The 25,236-nt window shown below is 39.9% G+C and overlaps 1 protein-coding gene across 2 annotated transcripts in view; it reads right to left on the reverse strand.

Annotated features, from left to right (window-relative positions):
* trappc9 (trafficking protein particle complex subunit 9) overlaps window positions 1–25,236 on the reverse strand; it is a 172,215-nt gene continuing 146,979 nt past the window's right edge. The window contains exons 22-23 of one of the 2 annotated variants that reach the window (XM_041053407.1): window positions 3,643–3,866; window positions 1–2,737 (exon numbers count right to left, since the gene is read on the reverse strand). In XM_041053407.1, coding sequence (XP_040909341.1) covers window positions 2,558–2,737; window positions 3,643–3,866 — 404 coding nt within the window. In that variant the 3' untranslated portion in view covers window positions 1–2,557. The remainder of the gene's footprint in view (window positions 2,738–3,642; window positions 3,867–25,236) is intronic. The other variant, XM_041053408.1, reaches the window with a different exon arrangement.

Genomic DNA, 25,236 nt, shown 5'->3' on the forward strand with positions numbered 1-25,236 from the left:
GAACTGCGTGACTTTTCAAAGCCCGTACGCACACATCCTCTCTCTCTCTCTCTCTCTCTCTCTCTCTCTCTCTCTCTCTCTCTCTCTCACACACACACACACACACACAGACACACACAGACACACACAGACACTCCATTCTTAATCAAATAAATAAATAGATAAATAAACTGATAAGCGTTGAGGGCATGACTTTGGTATTGTTTGCGTTGTATGCATAACTGATGAACTCTGTGGATTCACTGATGTATTATTCACATATGTAAACTACCACATTTACTACAGGCGGAAAAGCTGTTTGTCGTTGAGCCTCAAATGTGACCTTCATGAGGAAACACCACTAGAATGGGGAAAAAGATGATTGTCATTTCTTACGCTTTCACTGGAATGAAAGATCCTTCACATTTCACAAATTACTGACATTTCAGTTACACTGAAAGACTGAATCTTCATGCCCTACTATCTATATGCTATTACTTTACACAAATACAAACTCATTCTTGGTGTACAGTTTCATGGTCAAGCAGTGTGAATAAGAAGCGATTGGCCTCTGATCCTGTCATTATTACACACTTGAGCTCTCATTTCACACAAAGCAGCACCATTGTGGCAGGTCAGGAGGAGGGGCAGGTCTTACTGACACTGATCTGCCTCGTGGTGAGTGTGCCTTCTCTCAGTGTTAAACACCCTTTTAAATCCACATGAAACCCTCAGGCTACTTCACCAAGCCCCCCCCAAGACATTTTAGAGGTTCAGTAAGGCTAATCTTCCTTCAGTATCTCCTTATCGTCCACTTCCTATTTGCTTCACCAGTGAGGGGATGGAGGAAGGGCCTGCAGTGAGGGTTTACATCACACATCCTGTATTAGCTACTGCTGGGCTGGGCCAGTGGTAACCTACGAGGTTGGAGAAGTGGGATTGTTAATGGAAGATGACTGATTCAGGTTCAAAGATGGACTCAAAATGAGTAACGCTTTTCCATACAGTACATTCGTAGTGCTGTGGGTGCACTGATGAACTCCCAGTGCAGCCACAAGTACTAAAACAGATCTATCTATAATCTAGAGAGGTCTGGGACACAATGTATGGGTCAAAGTGTCCACCACTTAGATTTGCTGTGACACTACTACATTTTGATGTTTAATACATCTCAATGCTATTCAATCAGAGACTGTAAATATACTAATGATGATCCAGATGTTGATATTTCCAGCTGCAACAACGAACTGCAAGATATCAGCGGAGAGCAACATGTTGTTCAGTTCCCTGTATAAATAAAATAAAAATGATTGTCACTGATGATCACTGTTAACGGATTTTGAAGTAGGTGAATGTCAGACTTGAGGTTCCCAAAATGCTGAGGCGATAAAGGCCATCTCAGCCGGCAGAACACAAAGATAATTACACAGCTTTTACGGCTGGAACAGACAAATGCAAAGGTCTGGAATAATGTCATAATGGATAAAGGTGGCCTTATTGGAACATTTATTTACAATAATTATATGTCACACATAATGCTAGGCTAATCTAAGACAGTCAAATTCATAAGAATTCCAGTGTGGTGGCACAGAGCTAGCTTGCCTGCTACCTTTCAGCAAACTGCCAGTTAACGAGCTAACTGGCTTTGTTGCTAACTGGACAATAAGTAATCAAGGTTAATTCAAGGGAAAGCTTTGGTACAACCCATCCCTGTCTAACAGTTGACTGTATCAGTTTGTTTTTTTATGGAGCAACTTATAACCTGGCAGATCAGGTTTATAGAAAACTGAATGATGCAGTGCAGCTGATCAGATAACTTACTCCATTATGGACTCACTTGGCTGCGTTCCCTCACAAATCAGCATTGTCAGCGTGGTTTGTTATTGGTCAGAGGTGCAAATTTGTGTGTCAAAATGAGACTCTGCCTCCCAAAGTGAGTCCACTGACTGTGGAGATTCGTCTGAAATGAACTGTTTTCCGCCCAAAGTTTCCCTGTTTCAAATGCTGCTGATACTGAGACCACTTAAGGTGCGTCCAGATGGGAAAGTAAAGCAAATTTTGCCTCGCATTACTTGAGTTGTCTGTTTTTATTTGCCCCCAAATAGCCAAATATACTCATATTAGTTGTAGCTTTAGCTAAAAAGCAATATAATGCAATGTCGTGTCTTTGTGAATTCATATTTGGCTCAGATTTTAAATATCAGAATTCACCAGGAATTCCACTTCTGTCATTTCCCTGCAGTCTCTCTTCTTTTTTCTCTCATCTCTGTACACTTACGAAGTAATAAAGCCTAGAGAAAGTTGTGCATTTCCTATTGTCTTTGTATGCAATCACACATTATCTAGAATTTGCTTTAGGGCCTTTCTGACCACACCTGTAAACTGAGTGTAACCTGTAAACAAAGAATTGAAAAGTTCTAAAGATCATATTTTTAATCCCCTTACACGCTACTGTATGCACACTGTAACCTCACAAAACAATATTTACAAGTGATTCAGTTCCTAAGGCTTTTGTATTTACAGACAACAAACCCCTCCATCCTTCATTCAAACCTATGATGTTGTGGTCCTTTGGGACCTAGGCCCCAGCCTGTAGCGGAGTGTCCAGAGCTCTAATGTGAACACTGGGCAGAGTGAACCAAGCCAAGGGAAGCTCTCGTCCAGCGCTGTCGTCCTGGAACTTGATATTAAGGTAGAAATCTCCAGTGTAGAGGAAGAGCAGAGCACCCACACAGACAGCACTTTCTCTGGGTTTAACCTGGTGATGGAAAAGAGACGCAGCAGACAGAATCATTAGCAGCCACCTTCCAATAGTTTCATAATGAAGCTGGCACAGTGTCAGCCAGCGTGAAGCCAGCAGGGGACTAAGTTTGAAGCCGGCTCCAGCTTTGATGAAAAGGTACAGACAGCTGCAGGGCTTCCTCCTTCAATGAAGAACAATTCCCAAAATTATGCAGTTTTAATGTTCAGAAAAAAGAGGAATTCATTCATGCTTTCATGTACATTTTATACAATCAGCTCTTTGTTCTGGCTTCACCCAAGTCTTTTTTAATCGCCTCCAACTTGTTAAACAATCAGGAGTGAGAAGTTTTGTTTTTTTGTTTTTTTTTAACATAGAAAGGCTTCTGTCTATGATGCTTATTCTGGTGAGGATTTAAAGACTTCTGCCATGACGTTTTAAGGACCATACCGATGTTTTTGTGGTTCTAGACTACTTTGCTAAGCACGCTCTGGGGTGGATTTTTAAAATGTTTTTCTAGTTTGCCAGACAGCAAGTGGTTTCTCTTCATTTCAAGTCACATTTTCAGTGAGTTGAAACACTCTTGAGTTATGTAATCCATCAAAGCAAAAGTGATGTCTGCCTCTACTGTTCCCAAAGGTACAGTGTGTTAATGTGTATATTACAGTGTGCACAGCAATTCCACCAAACATTAACATAATGTTGAGAAAACTAAAAGTGGGCATGATTATGTAACTCAAGCAAATTTCAAATCTCTGAATGCCTTTATGCATACCAACATGTCTTTTTTAGCTTAGTTTTCATGCTTTTAGAACACATACTTTTTAATAAAACATGGTCATCAGGAATACTGAGTACACATAGTATTTAGAGTATGCATACATACATGCACTCTTTCAACCACTTAGATTGCCTCTACTGACCGTATCGATGCAGAAGGTGTTGGAGCCGATGAAGGTAACAGCATCCTCAAGATCGTAGTTTTGGACTCCGTTCTGGTAGTCCTGATAGGGCACCACGGTCAGAGCCAGGGGTCCCACCGAGTTCTTGCTCATATTGGTCAGTTTCACCTCCAGGCTTACAGCGTCACCCACTTTACAGTCGGCAATGACATCGCAGTCACACGGCTTCCCATTCACCAACACATCTGAAAAAAAAAAAAGAAGGGGATTAGCAGGACTGGGTGGAGGGGGTGGGGGGCTTTGTCTAACATCTAGTACAAAGTGGAACTCTGAAAAATCTGGCAGAAACATGAATTAAGACCTTTCAAACCAGCATTCAAATCTGGTGCACAGTCATTCACAGGAGTCCCATCCAATCTCCACTTCATTTGTATTCATCTAAACCCGGCCCGACCATTAATGGCCTATCATACTGTTTCTGGTGGAGGATCAATAGGCTTTGTTTGTCCTAAAATACATTTTATTGACATCAGTGGAGAGTGCCGGATCTGTGGGTATTAAACTGAATTCCCTCCTGTTAATCTCATGCATGACTAATTTCTGTCAAGAAGGGACGAATGAGATTGTTGGAACAATCCCACTGTGCCACAAACACACACACACACACACACATACATATACACACACACACACATCATCCTGAAGTACACTTTGCTCACATAGCTATACCTCCCTCTCTCTCTCTCCCTCTCTCTCTCTCCTGTCACAACCAACCAAGAAACACTGAGTGAGTTCAATTCAATTCCGCTAATGTGTGGCCAGTCACTCCTGATGTGGCCCCTATTTGGCTAAGGTGCAGAGGGAGACACGATGATTTGTTTTGAACAACGAGCTCAGTAAACTGGGCCCCCGTTCGCTCCTGGCAGGCCGAGGGGAAGACTGACTCCAAACATGGGGGATTCAGGGGCACCTGAAGAGGTCACCTGAGTAATGACTCCTCCGAGAATAACGGTGGCGTGCTCACACAAACACATGTGCACACACACACACGCGCGCACAAACCGGTTGTCATACGCTTTCTAGTGTCATGCCCGCGGCTGTGATAAACACTGTGAGTCAGAGCGGCTGAGCCTGTATGACAGCCTGATGAAAGAGCTGAGCTTCGTTAGGTACCGCTGGTGTGCCGATCTGTTGCGTACAGTGAGGGGGTGAGGGCCGAGGGGGGAGTAGGAAGACAGACAGACAATCCAGCAGGAGGGAGGGAGAGAGGGAGGAAGGGGGACAAGGGTGGGTGTGGGTGGCTGAGGCCGTACAGTCAGTGAGAGAGCCCTGGGGAGGCTGGAGCCACAGGAGGGTGACCTTCAGCTCCGCGTCTGTATTAAAAACAAACTTCACTCAACACAGACAACCAGCAGCACTCAGGGTTCAGGAGAGGATTTCTTTCTTTTCTTTTTCTTTTTCTTTTTTTTAGATTAGTTTACTAATACTGGCCATTTCTAAAAAGTTTTTTTTGTCTGTTTTTTTTCCTTTTATTTATTATACAACATATCCAGGGGAGAACATTCTATTGCTCTGCTGAGATGTTTTCACTTATTTTTGGTCAGGACTAGCAGTAAGAATCATCACTGTGATTACAATCCATGAGTAGCACCAGGTATCAATTGTTACTTTTTGAATACTGACTAAAATTTTCCAATTTAATTTCACCTTCTGAAAATACAGTATGAAATTGGCAACAGCCAAATATGGCTGACTGAGGTTCAACATCCCTAAAATACAGCTGTGTTTGAGAGGTTTGGCTTGTTTTGTTTAATGTTTAAGTTGCAAACATGTAGTTTATTTTATTTTTATTGCATAATTTAATGGTGCAGTATTAATATTGTAGCCCGAGCAGCAGGAAAACTCTAAACATTTTTAGTCATTTAATTCTCCACAGCTGATATTTTTCATTTCAATAAATATACTCCCTGTAAAGTGAAGAAAATATCACATTACTGGGTATGTACATATTGATGCATTGGCATTGAGCAAAGTATTTCTATATCACACTATATTTTACCATATACTTTTTCTGTGCCCTTCACTACCTGCAGAATATTGCAGATCTTTCCGTTTTTGATGGACTATTCTGACTTGCGATTTACTCCATTGTAGTTTCATGCACTGAAATCAACAGCAAAATATTAGGAGTAAATAATCTTCTCAACATTATCAGTGGCTGCTTGAGATAAACGGCTTTGACGCTTTGCAGATGGAAAAACTAATAAGCACTTATATGAGGGAGCAAAGAATTCAAAGTGGAGAGAGATAAAATTAGTCAAAGACGAGAGTGGATATCAGTGGCCTGAGAAGTTTCAAGCTTTCAAGCTAGCAAAGGTAATACTGAATTCACATCTGCCTGAGATCCAATCATTATGTACATCTGATCACCTCCAGGTGGTCTGACCAATCTGATAGCATTCTGTCTGCAATGCAAAGTGTAAATGTGGTCTCATATTGCCATCAACTTGCCCGGACACATGCTCAAATAAATATTGTGTTTGGATAATACTGGTGTTAGTCATGTTGGATAGCCCCTTCTCCTTCTCCTTATCCTGGGATCACTTAACAGAAGCTTGAAGGTCATTGTTCTGAGACACACCTTTTACATCTCAAGTACCTCTTGCAGCAGTACTGCAAGTGCATATGGAAACTTGAGGATTTTTGCTCTTACGTAAAGGCCTCTGGTGATGGTGCATTTGGACACCATTGCACACACACGCATATGTGCACACATACATCTAACAAGATCTTTTCATAGCCGGTAGCACTGAGCCTATAGTGACACCTTAGCAAGTAGTTATATTTAGTTTGTTCAAAGTCTTGTTGCTAGGAGATGTGCAAATTATAGGTAGCCTACATTGGCTCTAAAACTGGAAATAAATTCTTTCACATTAAAAGTGAACAAAAGAGGATGGTTAGTCTGTACTCCCACACACATGCAGCTCAGTCACACACACCCACAGCCTGAACACTTGCTAAAGACTTTCTCTACTCTGATATCCTGGATTGTGTATCAGCACCGAGGCAATCAACTGATTTAGATAAGCAACGTGTACACAGAAAAATAAGCAGTGGGAAGAAAAGGTGGCCCACTTCAATGAAGGTGCCTGCAATTGTGTTCAAAAATTACTTATTATGAAAAAAAAAAAAAGATTTTATCACAATTGTGGAAAATTAGCACTGAAGAGATGAGGTGACAATAGCTAATATCCACATTTTAGTCTACTCATCCATTACTTAACCCTCAAAACAAATAACTCAGCCAAGAATGGAGAGACAAAGGTTTATGGCTGTGGTTCTCGAGGGGGCTCTCAGGAAACATCTTTGCATCTCCCCGGAGAGGACTCGAAAGGTCACGACAAAACACTGCTTTTTAAAAGCATCTGCTGTGTGTTTCCTGTTGTGCAGAGCTGAGTGCTGTAGTGCCAATGTACTCATGCTCTTTAGTTTACCTCTTCAGCCTTCTGTTAAGTAGGTATGTCGAGGAATGCAGCTTCCCCATGGGCTGAATATGCATAGGTTATATCCCTCAGGCTTATAGAGGGAAACAGGGCTGAATAATTTGAGGAAAATATCTTACTGTGATCAAAACTGTGATTTAAATTGTGATTATTTAAATTTAACTCAGCCTCTGTGTTTGTGGTCTGCAAAATACTACACAAGATATATCATAAACATAGACTGGCAGCTTTGTTTGTCTGTTAGGAACAGCAGAAAGAAACAGCCCAGTCTTTATTTTTTCCAAACACTAAAAATGATGGTGGTATTTCTTTTAACACAAAAAAACAATCTAAATGCAATCAATGCGTCAGTTAACCACAGCTGAGTAAATTTGCTGCTCACAGTTGTCATTAAAGCCGTCAAATGAACAGACACTTGTAACACTCATTAAAACACTGTTAATTATGCAACTCTCAATTTCTATCACAATTTGAAAATAGCATTGTTCAGCCCCAGAAATAGTCAAGATGCACATTTCTTTTAAAGGAAGACTGTTTTTAGAGGCTTTAACAAAGACATGAAAGTCAGGAGTTTCTTCCCAGCCTGATGATGATATTAGCTGGAGGGAGAAGGAAAAAGGAGGGCGAGCTGGAGAGGAGAAAAGAAAATAAAGAGGAAAGTGCGCTGCAGAGGAGCAGTTTGGCCCGTTACAGGAATTGTCCTAATAAAACAGACCACAAAACGCAGCATAGGTAAATGTCAGCAGGAAGGAGGATTAGGATTTGGAGGGAGAAATATCACTGCGACAAAATACTGCTCCAATAAGTGCTGCACGTGCAACAGGTACATCACAGTGTGAGAGAGAGTGTGTGTGTGTGTATAAAGGAGTGTGTCGTAGTCTCAACAAAATGGTGTTTGCTCAGAACTGACTTGGGAGGCTCATTTTTAATACACCGGTTTGCTGTGCTGTGACAGGTTCATTAATAAATTCAGAGAAATGAGAGGAATTGATCTGTTTGTTAATTTCCTGCCCGTGCTGATGGGCAGCTACATTACTTACAATATGTTACGTAACACATGAGTTGGGATGGGCTTTTATGTTAGCACTCACATAGCTCTGCCCAGATGCTGCTGCTGGAGTCTGCAGAGGCAAAGCGCTGCGGCAGGCGTCGCCACAGCAACCAGGAGAGAAAGAGAGAGGGGGGGGGGGGTATGACACCTCCCTCCTGGATGAGTATGAAAGCCACAGATCAAACTACTACACAGAGATTAAACAAGCCTCACCGCTTCTCACCGTTTCGCTGTCACCCGTGAAGTGAGGGTGCAGGTGAAGATAAAGATGACGACCGACACTTGCAGATTTGCCAGTGTTTACAAGATTGTGCCATGCGTCACACCGGGTGTCTATTCAGCTCATTATGATACACTCACAAATATTGTGCAACGAGAGGAGGAAGCGGACAAATCAGATGCAAACAAACATAGATGTCATGTTTCATCACACGACATGACATTTCTGAAGAGTGTAGGAAATGCTCATTAAACAAAAGGGGTGTTACTCTGTTGCAAAGCTGATGACATCATACATGTGCTACAGTGTAGTGGTACATGTGTGTATGTCTGTGTGTGCAAGTGGTGAAGGAAAAGCAACGGTATGGAGAAGAGAATAGGGGTTTTTTTTTTGGCAAGTTCTGGAAAAGGCATGTTGTTTTTACCAGATCAGTGTGCCAAAAAGTACTGTTGCATAACTTTACTGAGGAGCATCAGAAGGTGAATGAAGCCATTATATAATAAAATATATATATTTTTAAAATATATATATACAATTTATTCAAACCCATTACATTTTAAGGACGTATAAAAATAAAAAAAAGTCGTGCACATTTATTCTGCAAAAGTCCAAAATGAGATCTGTCCTAAAAATAAAATTTAAATAATAAAAAAAAAATGTTCACGCCTCAGTACAATTCCTACAAAAGGGAAAAGAAGGGTAACGTCTTTGAATATAGAAAAGAGAATAAATCAACAAAAGAGAACAAACGAGAAAACCTATAAGAAAGTAGTGAGGAAAAAAATCACACCTAAAGTGAATGTTAAAAAGAAATAGGGAAAAAAAGAAAACGGGATCAATTCATCAATACAAATGTATTAAAACGAAAAAGAAATTTATGCCAATTGTCTTATTACCTTAATAAAGGTAATATTAATAATCTGTAACCTAAGGCTCAAAAGCTACAATAATGAGCTTAAACTGCAAAAAAGAAATTTTATTTATTCATTTTTACTGCACCTTTATGAAACCTGGTAAGTCCCACTGAGCTTGGAAAACTCTTGCAAAAAAGCTGCAGATAAACCAATAATATAGCTAAAATTGAGCAAAATGGAGGCTAACAACAGACAAAACTGAGAATGGAGGCGTTTATCATAGAGATGACAACAAGACTGTTCCAAGTGTCTAGAACAGAAAACACAAAGTGTTTTTTTTTTCTCCCCCCATTTCTGTCTGAACATTAGGGACAGAGAGCAGATATACAGTATGTCATGTGATACGAGATAATGATTACAAGGTGAACTCAGTGGAATACACTGGCAGAGATAGATGATGCTAGTTTGCCCAGATTGGCTTTATAAATAAAAATATACTAATGACTCAATGGGACAGAGATGGCCAGCTTTCAAAGCACAATGATGAGTGAGTGCTTTTCATTTGGTCACAAATCTAAATGCATTATGATAAACAGAGTCCTGCATGTGGAGATATTGGACTGATGCACTTTCATGCAACAAATAACGATAATCAAGAACTGGTTTAAAAAAAAAAAGGCTTCTTGTCTTCTTGTGTCTAAAGTAAAAATATATACGTTAAAAAATAAAACTGTTTCCATTGATAGAATAAAAACCCATGATTAAAGCAGGACTCCAGGTTAACCATACTCCCCTGGCAGTGTCTTTTCCTCCAGGATGAACATTAACAAAGAGTTGTGCTCTAGCCCCGATGACCAGGTCACCAGGGTTTAACAGCTCATCCCCGCCAGTGGCCACTAGCCAGGCAGGGTCATTGATGAATGCTCTGATGGAGCCAGAGGATGTGCTTTAAAAGGTTGAGGTGTGCTGCAGTAAGTCTAAAAATAACCCGTCAGCTTCTGATATTCCCCTAAGCCATCTGCCCCTTTTATAATTATCCCCATAACAACCACTCACTTGATATCTGTTGTCTTTTCCTTCAACCAACGTTTAAAGATTCCATCTGTTCTGACGAAAAGAAGCCAGGAGCACGTTTGGATGTTCTCCCACTCACTTGAGGTGGACGTCTTGAAGTCTACCGGCAGCCTTTTTGCAGCCTGATAGATGGCAAATTGGTGAAGGCAATATAAATCAACTATAAGTTTACAGATTTAACTCCTCCCTTTGCAGCATCTTTCTAAGGGGTCTGAGTAATCGCTGCCCATCTGCGCCTCTCTTTGAAATCCAACGCTGACTGTGTGCAATTATTTCACCATTATTATTAGGGGACATATTTAAGAAGCTTCGCCTCAAACAAGAAGACCTGCTCAGCTGCTATCATTTCAGTCAGCATTGTTCAGCAGCCTGTGGCAGGAGGACCGTGGGTTATGCTGCAGCAACAGTTTATAAAGCTGGGCAGACTAATATTGGCTCGTGTCCACACAGGACACCTAAGTGATCTGAGTTGCTTGCAGCCTGTACACACTCATCGCTGCTCTGTGAGCACCAAGACCAAGGGAGCAAGAGCATTACTCATCCAAAACATTCAACATCACTTTCATCCCCCACTGGTGGCTACGTGACTTATGTTTACAAAAATAATAGCTCTCTCTCCTTTTTTTTCACCCTTCATTCGAACTCTCTATTTTCCTCTTCAGGAGCAGGAGTGTTCTCTGCTGGCTCACTGTTTGTATGGTAAGCGCTTAAGGTTGAGATCGTTCAGCCTCCTTATCCTTCACTTCCAGCCGCTCTGAACCAGGCTTTCAAAAGCAGACAGAATGCTGCGAGGATACAGAGGTTAAGATGCTTACACACACTTATTGAGACATTTAACAATGCAACTTATTGTTACATGTCAGGCTACGACAAGTGGGAATAAGAGTGCACTCTGTACTGCTTCAACAGAGAATCACAATAGATCTGAAGAGACTCTTGTGTAAGTGAGAATCGAAAAATAATGAATGAATACAAATATAAGCTGACACAGCGACTGAATCGGGGGTGAAGATTGGTTCTCACTTTCAAGATTGCTCTTATTTTTAATGCTAAACTTCATTTTAATGATGACTGTGGAGGAGGTCTATAAACATTCATCTGTGAGATGTGCTGCAAGCTGCTAACAGATGATTTCTGCTCTGTGCCCATACTAATAGATGTTTAGTTTGTCTAGTTTATTGTCTCCTAACGGGGAAGTCTTCCTGGCAGGTTTGGTAGAGATCATGTGAAAACATGAAATACATTGCACACAAAAATAATACACAAACAGTAACAAAAGACATGGTGGTGGTGGCGTCTCTGTGCCACCACCACATGGAGAGACTGTTTAGAAAAGTGTGTGTCATTATCTGGACAACACGTCGTACATACTACAAACAGCAAACTACTTTGTGTCTAACATACCCGAGCCTGGAGGGGCCCACTGTGAGCCAAGCCACAACCAGCCTGTGCTGTTGACACAAAGCAGGAGTCATCCCATGTTTCATGCTGTTAAGGCCACATACAAACACTACCACCAGCCTGTCACAGCAGAAATCAAGTTCGACAGTCCGTAGAGTTGTGTGTCCTTCTTTAAGTGTGAGATAAGCTATTTAAATAAATATTCATACATTGTGAGCGTCCTGTTACTGTTGCGTGAATAAGTCTGCATGTTCTCTTTCTGTCCAGGGTCGGGGCTAAAAGCACTTTATGAATGAAAGTAAATGTAATCATCACATAAACATCACATTTGCTTATCAGTTCAGAGCAGTTCTGAATCCCTTATCCAATCTGTTTAGGTTTATCTTTCATATATTTACAAAATGTGTTTTACGTTACTTGGATGTTTGACCTTCAAAGCGTTTAACACTAAAAGGCTTCGCTCATCGTAAATCTCAGCTTAACACGTGTACAGCACCTACGAGCAGATTGTATGATATCACAAATAGTTTGGAAGCCAATCACGGTTCAGTATCGTTTTACTTTAAACAGCTTTGACAAAGTGAGTCAAGAATATGGATTTGCACAGGTCTGTAGTGCTGAACGGTCTCAGCGGAGAGCCCGTACAGCTACTGTAAGCCCCAAAGGGAAAACGTGCATCAGTCAGTCATCACACCTGCACTGCTCTAACTTTATCACACAGCAACTGAGTGAGTTTGTAACACTATTTAAGGTTGTAATGCTTTCATTTATATGGCTGACAGTTAGTTTGGTAACATATAAAAGGAGAAAATAAAAACTTTTGTCAGTGTCGGACTTGGAGTGTGGGCATGGGAGCTGTTTGCTGGAGGCAGTAAATACCAGTCGTGTTGAACTCACAAAAATACATAGTAGAAAAGATTACTTTGTTCATTTTTTTTATCCAGCAACAGTCCAAAGAGTCAGGACAGGGATCGGAAATCTAAGGCTCCCGCGCCACTTGAGGCTCTTTAGCTCCTTCACTGCAGAAGTCATTGGATGGAAAGCTCCTTACGTTTCATTGCATCTTGCATCATGAGACACTGTGTGCTCAAAAACCGCCCCACCCCCAGTGGGTATCGGAGTGATGATGATCATAAACAGCCTACCGCAGCCACCATGTGGTAAAACACATGAATGAATGCTCATTTAGACCTATTAGTGATGCTGACAGGCTAATTTAGACTAATAGGCTGTTTGTTTGTTAATGTTTTTTTGCAGCTTCAGACAGATAATTTTCTTTCTGGCCAAAAATTGCTCTTCAGACAGCAAAGGTTGCCTACCCCTGAGTCGGAGCATCACCAAAGTTAATAGGTCTCATCATCTTGGGACCACAAATGTCAGTTCCAAATTTCATAGCAATATCTCCAGCAGTTGTTGAGATATTTCAGCATGGACCCAAGCGAGTTTTGAGTATGCTACAATGACCACTCTCATTAACAAAGTCTTTTCAGCAACAACTGCCCCTACCTGTTTCTTGCTTATTACTCCACAGTCTGTAAAGTCTGCAAAGTGCAGTGCTGCTGCAAGCACCAATAACCAAACCATGTTCAGCAACATTTAGACCATGCATCTTGCACAATCTAGTGTTTATTCGAACACGAAATGAACCTCTTAATCACATCTACATGCTTTAAACATGCAGTCACCTAGCTCGGTGCACAATGCTGTTTAATGAACAGTGGGGTGTGATAAAGTGGTCAATTAGTCTATATTTCCATTTAACTTTCTGCCTCTAAATTGGAGGAATTTAATGTCAAGTGGATTAGATTTTACTAAATAGAGACAAACAAAAATATTTCCTATCTGCCTCCATATAACAGCGAAGAAACACGGGAAATGTTTGGAGAGAGGAAGAGAAAGATACAATGCATCATGTTGCAGGAACATGGTCTACACTTTGGGAAACCTAGCCACCAGGACATCACCTCAAGCATTTTGTTTTCACTGAACTGTGAGTGTGGCTGATCATGGAAAAAAATAACACCATAGGTCTAGTATCTTTGCTATATACCAACTTCCCAAAATAGAACAAATCAATAGTGTGGGGGAGCAGTAGTGTGGTGGCTGCGTGCCATTACACATTAATGGCCACATACTGAGATGGCAGTGTTGGCTTGGGGTTTCCTGCTGTGCAGTCATATAATTTTTCAATCTGACTCTTTTTCTGAACTATACCTACACTTTGAATATTCTGTTCAGAGCTGAGAAGTGACTGTTATATCCATATCATCATCTCCGCCGTGACTGTGTCATTGTGCTGCTGCGAAAGCCATATGTGAAAAATCAATCTGTGGACGGACTGTTGCATAATTTCAGGACTCAAACTCCTCACTTGAACCTAATTTGCATGAGCTGAGGAGCTTGACTTGGACTCAATCTCACTCAGATGGTTTGATCTTGAATGCAGATAATTCTGTGCTGTGTATTTGAATTGGATTGGAATTGGAAGAACGGTGTCGCACTATAATTCCAGTCCACTCACTCAGCTTCTTCCTTTTTACAAGATGAGCTCACATCAGCTTAGACCCTGCATTATCCTTTGTTCTTTTACAGTTTGACTGTCACTCGCCTCTGGGTTTTTGTAAACTCTCACAAAGTCCTTGACTTGCCGCCACATTTAACTAAGACTAAAGCAAAATGTAGAAACAAACCATAACTCTGTTTTGTGACCTTCACATCACATTGAAACACAAAGTGTCCAGACTCTTATAATGCACAGTATGTACTGAAGACTTTGAGGGTATTTAATAAAAAAGGTATTAAGTGTGCTTTTTTATTTTTGATACAGGAATATATAAATAAAATTGATTAGACTTGAGTTTGTTAAGCTTTGTTGTGCTTGTTCTGCTGTATGTTTACTGTATTAGTGTAGAAGAAGAATGAGACCGACGGATGGATGGACAGCCTGAAAGCATAACGCCTCCAGCCACTGTTTGCCAGCGTGTAGGAATAAGAGCAGAAATTAGACCTGAATAGCAGTGGGAATCCTCTCAGAGAACTTCACAGCAGCCTTGAGGCAACCAAAGACAGTTATAAAAACTGTAACAGAAGCACCTCGGTTGCAAAAGCCAACAGAGTTAAGTCAGTTCCCCTTGTACTGCGTACCTTATAGCTATTCTAAACAACAGTCATGCTTTGTCATTAATGCAATATGCACATTGAGGTTCAACATTTGTAAATATTCTGTTGCCACTAAAGCCTAAGGAAAAGATTTTATTGAGCGCCAAGTCGAATCCCAAATAATGTGTCATCCCAAAACTACGGTTATATAACAAAAGGTCACCATCTCATAGGCTGACCATCAGCTAATCAACATATAACTCTATAACAAGATACACGTACATTTGTACAGGTGAACTGAGCCAATACAATATATGTGGTGAAACTGTAAAGAAATCAGCATTTTATTTTGAAAGAGCACTCCACTGATTTAGCATTACACACTGTGAACGATGGACAATTCCTTGTCAAACCCTTGCGCCTACATTACCCACAATGCAACTCAAACCGATTCACTCAACTGTTCAGATTCAGGTGTGTTACGCTAGTAGCACCTAATGTAGCCTTGAGCTGCTAGCCTCAGCCAGAGATGAGACATTTATTCATACAGACTGGAGACTAAGATTAAGCATATTTACATATTATTTTTTCACATAAGCAGTATAAGTAGTGCTACCTAAGAATAACACTCATAAACTGACTTTACATTGATGTGTAAATATCAGCAGAGTTCTCTTTTTTAAAAAACAATCAAACGTACTTATATTTATATCTGAAAAACTCAGATATAAAATGTGCTGGTCTAGTGCTGGTTAAGACCTCAGTTTTTGTTCCTGATGAACCAGCCTTTGAGCAACAACTTTTCAACTCAGTAACCTGTAATCTTCTCTATAATGCCTGGTTGAATTGTTCCATTAATTCTGCAAGGGTGGATTCTTGGAAGTAACGTGTTGTGTTTTCAGTGCAGATGCTTACATAATATTTCCACCTCAGTTTTGTGTATGGTCTAAATTGGTTGTGGACTAAATTGTTTGTGGAGCCAAAAGAATTTTTGGCTGTTTTAGTGAAAGGAATGTTTGACCTGTTGTACCTGAGCAGGTGTTTTTCTGTTTATTTTCCTGCAGTGCCAACTGAGGCTGTTTTTAAAACTACTTCTGCAGCAACTTAAATGTCATCAAAACAACCACAATCCACAGTATCACACATTATGGATAATGTTAAAGAATTACTCTGCTGTACACATTCACAGTATTCTTTCCAACATGCTGATGAACTAAAGATTCATTATTATCTTATGATACAAGATTATTGGTTGGATATAAAGGAAACCACAGCCCACTCCGCTGGTACCTGAGTTTCTACAACATAAAATCAATGTCTACTCAATCTAAAAAGAAACAAATTTGATTTAAAACACAATACTCATTTAGATGACATCCCAAAGAGCCAGGCTACCAGATGATGTTGGGATTATCACTGAGTTTACGAAAGAACATCAGTTTTTCTGCTCGTATAGGAGCTTCATGGTTCGACAGAACTGTAAATCATTTCCTCTGAACTCAGAGCTATCTACCTATGTGTGGAAATGGCCAACTCCAGGGCCTTTGGAGTACTTAAAATACATGTAGCCTGCTTTCAGTACAAGAGCATTATGTCATGGACTAAAAATAGGCATTTGATCTAAAAGAAAAAAACTTTAAGAGTTCAATGACTGGTGATTCTAGAAGTAGTGTTACATATACAAGTACACTGGAGAAGCTGAACAGTAGAAATTGTGTAAAAGTCAAAAATGTAACACTTCTGCTGTGTTATACATGAAAATGGATTCAGATATCAGGTAGCCAAGAATTTTTGGGACTATTATGAAAGTTGGAAACAGGTAAAATCACTATTAGAAATGACCAGAACAGTGTTTTTCCTCATTGATGGCTGCGCATGGGCCCAGTGCTGCTTTGAGCTAATGCTAATGTCATGCTGACAATGACGATAACATATTTTTACATGTGCAGCTTTAATTCTGTAGGTTTACTGTTTCAGGAGCACTAATTATTTTTTGAATTCTTATTCCCTCTCTGCATATCTTCCTAATAAACATCATTACACATCATCAGAATATGAGCTATGGGTTTTGGCATTCTTGCTTATCTGTTTCCCCTCCCACACATTCACCTGTAAACAGCAATAAAACTGCAATCTAATTTTCCTGTTTTCCAAATGTAATTTACTGTCACTTGGCCTCAATTAGGAAAAAAAAACAAAAGGCAGAAAATTCAGAATTAATTATGGCTAATCAAGTACACAGTTCATGGATGCAAAGGCCTGTTTGAGGGACAAAGTTACACAACACTACATTAGAAAACAATGGCCAAATTTGCAGATCTACATTTGCTCTGGATACAATAGTGAATAAAGACTTTTTTTGAATTTCCCTACAATGCATTCCCAAATGTCTGCTGAATCTCACAAAGCATATTATTACAAATGGAACGGTGCAGAGAAAAAGTTACAACAAAAACATAGTTAGTAAAAGAGACTTTATGTAATTTCATACTCCCATATTCTCACGGACGTTTGAAGCACAGACAACCATGAGTTCACAGAGCGAGTCTGAAGCTAGTGGTCCGTGTCTGAGCCGAGCTGGACGGGAGATGAGTGTTCAACAGGCCCCCGTGCTGAGCATTTAAAGGCAAATCTCTGTTAATCACGTATGGATGGAAAATAATTAGGGCTATCTTCCCCCGGCAGACATCCATAGCCTGTTGAGTGTTGAAGCAGGAAAAGAGAGCTAGTGCAATAAATCTGATCAGATAAACCAGCACGCTGATTTGAACACAACCAGAACAGCTATTCTCACGGTCAGCGTCCCTGCTCTCTGATCACCTTATCTGACCTACGTAAAGAAGAAAAACAAACTGTAGCCAAGGTGATTTTCACCAAATAAGGGCTTGTTATCCGTTTTAAAACTATTTGCTCTGCTATGAAATCAACCAGACTGGGTGTAGGGCCACAAACAAAAATTTAATTACAAAGTTGTGTTTTTATTGACTCTGGCCACTGCCACACTCCATAAAGTCACTCATCCGAGTATTGTCAACAGTGCGACTCCAGAAAGTGTCTGCTGATAAAGTGATGACTTAGGTAATTGATTTGTTGGTATAGAGTTGGAGAGACAGTCGTTACTGTTCACAAATAGAAATGAAATAAAGTGCTCATATACAGAGAAGCTTTGACAGGAATAGTTTGAAACTTTGGGAAATAAAGTAATTTGCTCTCTCGCTGAGCGTTAGATGAGAAGATTCATACTGCTAGCAGCTGGTTAGCTTAGCATAAAGACTAGCTAGCCTGGCCCTCCTAAATGTAACATAATCTGCCTCCATTCAGTGTCAGCAGTTTGTGGTTTTATGGGATACAAGGGGAGGGCAACTGGGAGTCACTAGACCCAGCCAATAACTAGTCCCTTATCACAGCCCCCATAAAACCACAAACATCTCATTTTTACAGAGGTTTTTGTGCTGATGGGGAGATTTTGTTACATTTGGGCAGAGCCAGATTAGCTGTTACCCCCATTTCCCCATTGTGTAGGTGTTGTTTAGTCAGATTTGACTGACAGTGGTCTGGCAGTGGCATCACCTTTTTGAAATGGAGCCTCTTCAAACCAGTGTGAAGGTCACAGACAGAGCAGCACAGACAGAAATAAACAAAAATACGCAGGAAATTGTGTTTAAGTGTGACCCTATTAGTCACAAAAGAAGCAGTATGAGAAAAAAACAAGTTTCTAGGTTCTTTAAATTTCAAAGAAAGACATGAGGATGGTATCAAGCCTCTCGTTTTACTCTGGGCAAGAGAGTGAATAAGTGCATGCACCCAGTGTATGAAAGCTATACGTATTCATCTCAGTCACATAAGGCTAATGATGATCTACCCTGGGATAACCTATCCTTCATTATGTTAATGAGGTATCTTCTCCAACTCTACTGGGAGAGACATTTCTCCACAGAGGGCTGCAAACACTTTGATTCTTTTCTTTCGTCTCGTTTTGTAAAGCACTTCTGAACATCAAACTCTTTGACATACAGTAATGCGATTCTGAGTCATATCTGTGATTACAACTGTGCGCACATCACATCTGATTAAATGCGAATATTTTTTTTTTTTTCTTTTATCCTTGAATGGCAAAAGCAATTTATGGAATGTATCATTATAATTACGTGGGTGCTATCTTGCTCATTGGTGTAGGAATAGACTGAAGATATTCCTGGCTGTATGGGGGCCTATTTGGTTTGATAAATATTACAACACTACAACCGGCATGACAAGCGGCCCATAGGGAGCCTTACAACATTTAACTGCCTTGGCGCTAATTAAAAGAAAGAAAACATTTTTCAATATTTACAAACCTGGATAATTATTTAAGTGTGAAATAATCAGATAAACTGGGTTAAAAAAAAAAGCCAACCCAAGCATACATTATACAGTATGCAGCATTAGACAATAATGGGCAGTTGAGTGCTTTGGCCATGTAAGGATAATATCTACAATGCTTTGCAGTCTGGAAACAAACAAAGAGAAGCACGACAAGCTAAAATTCTGTACACATAAGAAGTGTGTTGCATAAGAATGGTTTCAATGGAGTACAAAGCCTCTATCACTGTCAAATATTTGCTCACTGGGGTGGTATGGCTCTCGATAGTGTGGGGGACGCGCTGCGCTGTAAGGTATCTACCTTTCCCTCCTCTGACATAATGTCCAAGAATGGAAAACCAAACAAAGCCACTGCACAATAGCCTGCCGTGTCAATTCCACCCTCGACACTGCAACAACATCAACAGGAGTGGAGGTGCTTGTTTGAGGAGGACAGATTCAGAGTGGGGGGGAGTGGGAGGGGGCAGTGGTGACTGTTTTGACTCATCTCCAGAAAAATCTAAGTCATTAGCAAGCGTCCCCTGAGAGAGTCACTGTAGTGAGGTCTAAACATGGCTGCTGTCATATGCTGCGCTGCACACTTACTCCCATTCCCCTGCCTCATTACTCGGCTCTGCCTCCCTGCCTCTTCTCTTAATATGTTCCAACCCTTATTATGCAAATAAATCCACTTTACCTTCAACACTCAAACTCTAACACATGTAGATACCTTCAGGCATGCTGGTGGAATTCCTGTCCAAATCCTAACCGTAAAGCCAACTGAAGACAAAGTGAGAGAAGATGCTGCTGCTGTTGTTTTGCTGACATCCACACTGATCTTTGTTTAACGAGGCAAAACCTCCACTGACGTGATTAGTTTTCACAAGATTCATCTCTTGCAGGACGCATTCCTTGTTATTATGTACGATTCTCATTCCATATACTCTTTTACCTCAAAAAAAAAAGGGTGAAAAATAATGGTTCTTCAATGACTGTATGCATCTGAGGGGAGGTTTTACCTTAAGATACTTCAAAAAGTTTCACGCAACAAACTTTAAGCCTCTAAACATCAAAATCCTTTTAAATTTCACAGTAAAGATAAAATGCTGACAAACTATGAAACTATGGCAGACAAGATTTTTCTGACTAGAAGCTGTCTCAAAGAAGGCAGGGGAAGCACCTCTGCCTCCCATTCCGCCTTCTCTTTGTGTTTCAAGCTTGCCATCATGTGGGAGGTTGAAAGCTGTAAAAATTGCTCCTGATGACGCAGATGCAGCAGTGACTAGAAGAGGATTTCCCAGGCATGAACCAAAGGGATGCTGCTAAAGGGAATGTTGTTTTCTTATGTAAAAAAAAAAGGAAAAAAAAAGAAAAAAGAAAAAGGAGCAAAACAACAAAGCCCTGCCTGATCACCCACACACAATCTGCTGCTGCACAATGTTCCTGTTGCTACTTTTTTGTTTCTTGAGTAGATAATACGACACGCAGACACACTGTGGGGTACAGAACTTTTATGTGGCAATTATGTCCAAGACAAATTATCCCTGGGGTACTTATAACGTCTATAATTATCTATTTATACTTTACCAAACTGCCTAAGAAGGAAAACATACAACACAAAAACTTTATGCAACAAATTGGTTTTTTATATTGCCGGGGGAAGAAAGAGGAGCTGAACAGTGAGACAGCAGGAAACGTCCGATTTACTGAGCATTATACTGAAATACTAGTTTCTGATATCGTGACACAAACATAGACATTTTAAGCCTAATCCTAATGGATTCTGGATTCTTGAGGCACACAGTGATTAAAGTTAAGAAAGTATATAATACTATTGTTAATATAGTTATATTTATAGTGTATATAATATAGTATATTATTATTTTAAGTTTTAAAGAGCAGAATATTTCACAGTTGTCAGTGCTCTCTAGCAGACAAACTATGCAACTGCAACATGGTTCTTAAATAATCACAAACCCACTGTAGCTTTGGCTTTTTTGAACTGCAGTTCCTTTCTTATTGGCTGCCATTTACTCCTATATTGACATATCTAGGCTACGCTAAAGTGTCGCTGCTTTATTAGTTGTGCTCCAGCGTGAGAGGGACGCTCTGCAGGTATCAATACCAACAAGAGTGTCCTCCTGTAAAAGACGAGCCCATAGGTCGTCTGTGCCGGTAGCTTACGTTTTAGTTTTTAGTTACGTTTTATTGTCAGGTGACCTCCAGCAGCTGTAGTTATTATGACGGGAGCCAAGGAGGAAGAAACGTTATATAGTATATAATGCAACAAAGTCTGTGTCCGGAGGAGGTGAGACTGGATGGATGGGTCCACAAAACCCTGGACTTTGACACAGTAGAGCGCCTTTTAATTACCACCCTTCTCACCACAGTGGAGATGAATGCACTTAATTTCAGATGTGAGACTGTGAGCCAGAAAACAGACAATAGCAGTTAGCATCATGTGTGACTAAAGCTGGAGACAATGTAGATCTGAAAATAATGATAAAAAAAAAAACCTATTGTATTCTTCTCACTGCAATGTGTGCTATGAAAGAAAATGATATGTGAATTTATGTTCAATCTGGTAGCCATACAGCTAATTTAGTTCTCCATTACACAGAAGAAATATGAATTTATAAAAAAAAATTAAATTACATGAATGAAAAACAGGATGGAAAATGTGTCTTCTTTTATACAGGCTTAACTGTGTCATTGACAAATATCTATTAGTGTTTTACTTCAAGTCAAGATAAAAATTCTTGATAACTTTATAAATATGAAAACGATGCACTCCCTACAGACCGGCCTGTGATGTTTGTTTACTGGCTGATAGCTGCACCGTAAATATTTTTACAGCTCATAAAAATGGCATACTTGCTAACAGAATTAACCCTACACCTGGTTTTATAGGGAAAACTGGGAGGCGATAGTGGCAATCCATTTTATGTCAAACCCTTCTGTACAGGCATCCAAATGCACTTAAAGTGGAAAGGTAGCATCACAGCCTATATTTGGTTTCGTCTTTGCTCAGATTAATGGAACCACTGGCTGTGATCGTTATCAACATCATCTTTATCACAGCATGGAATGACAGCTCTCAAATCAGTGGATTCAACTCAGTCCACTTGATGCGAGTTTATTCAACATGATTAATGGAGAAATAATGTGGAATCTATTAAACAGCCTGAAGAAGGTCAAACAGAATTAGCCTATGCTAAGCACTCGAGGTTCCTAGCCTCTAAATTAAACCACCCTGAACTGCATTACATCTCTAACCTGCCCACCATCAATCACCTAACTAAAGCAGGTACCCAAACGCACTCACTCCATCAGTCTAAGCTGCATCTCCTCTTCTTCCCTTCCTCCTCCCACTAAGTCAGCCCCTATGAAACTGTTTGCATCCCCCATACCTGTCCAGCGGCTACACTCCATCTCTATCTCTCACCCTGTCACTTCTCAGCTCTATCATCCCCACTCATTACGCATCGTGAGACTCGCTGTATCTGTCTTCACAAGTCAAAGTTGATTCCTTCTTCCCACTCTTTCTCATTCATTTTTATCCCCCTGTCCCTGCAACCTCTTCTCCATCATCCTCCAGCTCAGTATTTCCTATCAGCGTTCCTTCATTAGCACTGCCGGCTCAATCACTGCAATCTTTCATTTTACTTTCCATTAGTCATATCTTCTCCACTAAATCTCTCCCAGACTTTGCAGTTGATGATCATGCCCATTTCTTTAACAAGCTATTATGAGAGTTTTTTTTTTTTCATTTATCTAAAAAGTTAATGTGCACTGACCTTAAGAGCAGATGATCTTGTTGAGGTGATCACTCAACTGAAGTAAAGAGTGGTAAGCTGCAAAATCTAGTTTTTCTCTAAGTGCTTTGGTGCCAAGTGCTCACTGTGGCAGTGTGTTTGTAATGCACTTCCTTGATTATCATGTCTATTCCTCTTTATCCCAAATAACCTGCTGTGGATGCTGGAAAATTAAAACACACTGTTTATTTGTGCCAGATTTTGCCATTGCATACCAATGTTTTAAGAATGTAATAACAGTCATTGATATAAAATTAAACTGGGTTATTTACATTAACTGATTAATACAGTTTGACAATTTAATGAGAATTTAAAACTGAAAAAAAATAATGAATGCTGGGAGCTACCAATTTTCTCCGTAGTAGATAAGTGAAGTAAAACAGCTCTACAGGTCATCAAGCAGGTCATCAAGAGACAGCCAGGGGTGCAATAAATATCTGTGGGTTAATAAGACTTTCAGACTAAGCCAAGCAGCAGTGTTCAGCCTCATGCTTTACAAGACACTTCCAGATCATAGATATAACAGATTTCTGGAACAGGCAAAAAGTTTTCTTCCTGATGAAAGAAACTGGTCCTTTCATAAACAAGATGGAATTTGAAAACCAAAGCGTTTGGAAATAAAACAGGGAAGTATAAGATCTCACTGCATCTTTGATTCACCCCTGCAGCCATTAAAATGTTAACCTTGCACCGAGCAGGGACCTCACCATCAAGCTTTCAGTAATTAGAAGAGGAAAATCTTTTTACCCTGGAAAGACAGTTGTAATCGTTCATATTTTCATGAAATCAAACCCTGTTTTTTATACTTTATTATTCATCGTCTGTGTTTTTCCAACAATATACATTCAATGTATTGACATTCTATAATTACATATATAACAATTTTTTATGTTAGCGGCGGGGTCTGCCATTCATGTGATGAATTAAAATTGCCTTCCTATACTCACAGGAAACAATGTGGTATGTAATCCAGCATTACTGCTTACAGTCATATCAGAGCTGTATATATTTTATATATATAAAATCAACCATTTCCCTGTTTGTTTAGACTAAACACTTGGGAGAAGAGAAGAGAATCTTGGGAGAAATTTAACAGTATGAATGTAAGTGCAATGCAATTTTAGTGATAAAAACACTAAGTATTAAGTAAGGTCGATTTTCAGCTATGTGCGGTTACTCAGTTAATTGGAGTGAAAAGCTGCCAAACTGGAGCTGGTCAAAAATCCATGTGATGCCCTCGGCTGGGTGATGAAAGAATGATGATAAATGAATAAATCCCAAGGTTAATCTCAACATTTATTATACAGTAATAAATGCAGCCGACCTTCACGTCCTTGATGTTAAAACGCACAGAAACCCTCTTTCAGATCACAGTCTTGGATAAATGCAAAACATTATGGCTACATGGTCTTACCACTCACAAAATCTCCTGCTTACACAAAAACAGAAGCTGAATAAATCTTAACCCACAGTATCAAGTACCAACAAACATCTGGCTATTTTATTCCCATCTGTGCATGGACTAAACTGGTGTTACAGCAAATGGGAGCTTGTTACGGCTGCTGCTGAACTCCTGTACAATGTAATGCAATCCAGCGCAACAGCCCTGCAATAAATGTGACATCTGTAAAGCTTGTTAAGTTCAGTTTTTGTTGGTAAGCCCTATGGTAATTTCTGAAGCTGTACTTCCTGGTGAATGTGCTGGATTTGAACTTTTCTGTAAGAGGGGAAATGAAATAATAAAATCCTAAAAAGCATAATTCCTATCAAGAGAGATTTGTTTATGGATATAAAGCTTTGTTGATAGTGAGTTTGCAGGAAGAACCAAAAGACAGATGAATTTTAGATTTCAGCCTGATAAGTTACAGTGATAAAGGGATGTCAGGAAATATAATTTTGTAGCTTTTCCTGGGCTTTCATTTTTCACGCGAATGAAAGCTCCAGAACTAAATGGACCTTGGGTTGCGACGATTTTCTCAAGGATGTGGAAAGATGAGATCTTGAGTAACATGGAAATACAAAAAACTTTCTATCAGGTGCAGCAATTCACATTTCCAATTTAAGCATTGTCTTCGTCAGAGCTTATGAAGACAGGCTTTTTGTCAAAACTTTAGTTTTTCTACAGTTGTTATAGCTTTCAACACATTTTAGTTGCAAACAGTCCTTTATGACAGTAATTTTTAAGAGACAAGGTCGGTGAAGCAGGTGGCTGTGACATTCTTTTTTCAAAAAGACGTGAATGAATAAAATAAAACCA

This window comes from Toxotes jaculatrix, chromosome 13 (genome assembly GCF_017976425.1).
Source record: "Toxotes jaculatrix isolate fToxJac2 chromosome 13, fToxJac2.pri, whole genome shotgun sequence".
Taxonomy (NCBI): Eukaryota; Metazoa; Chordata; class Actinopteri; family Toxotidae; genus Toxotes; species Toxotes jaculatrix.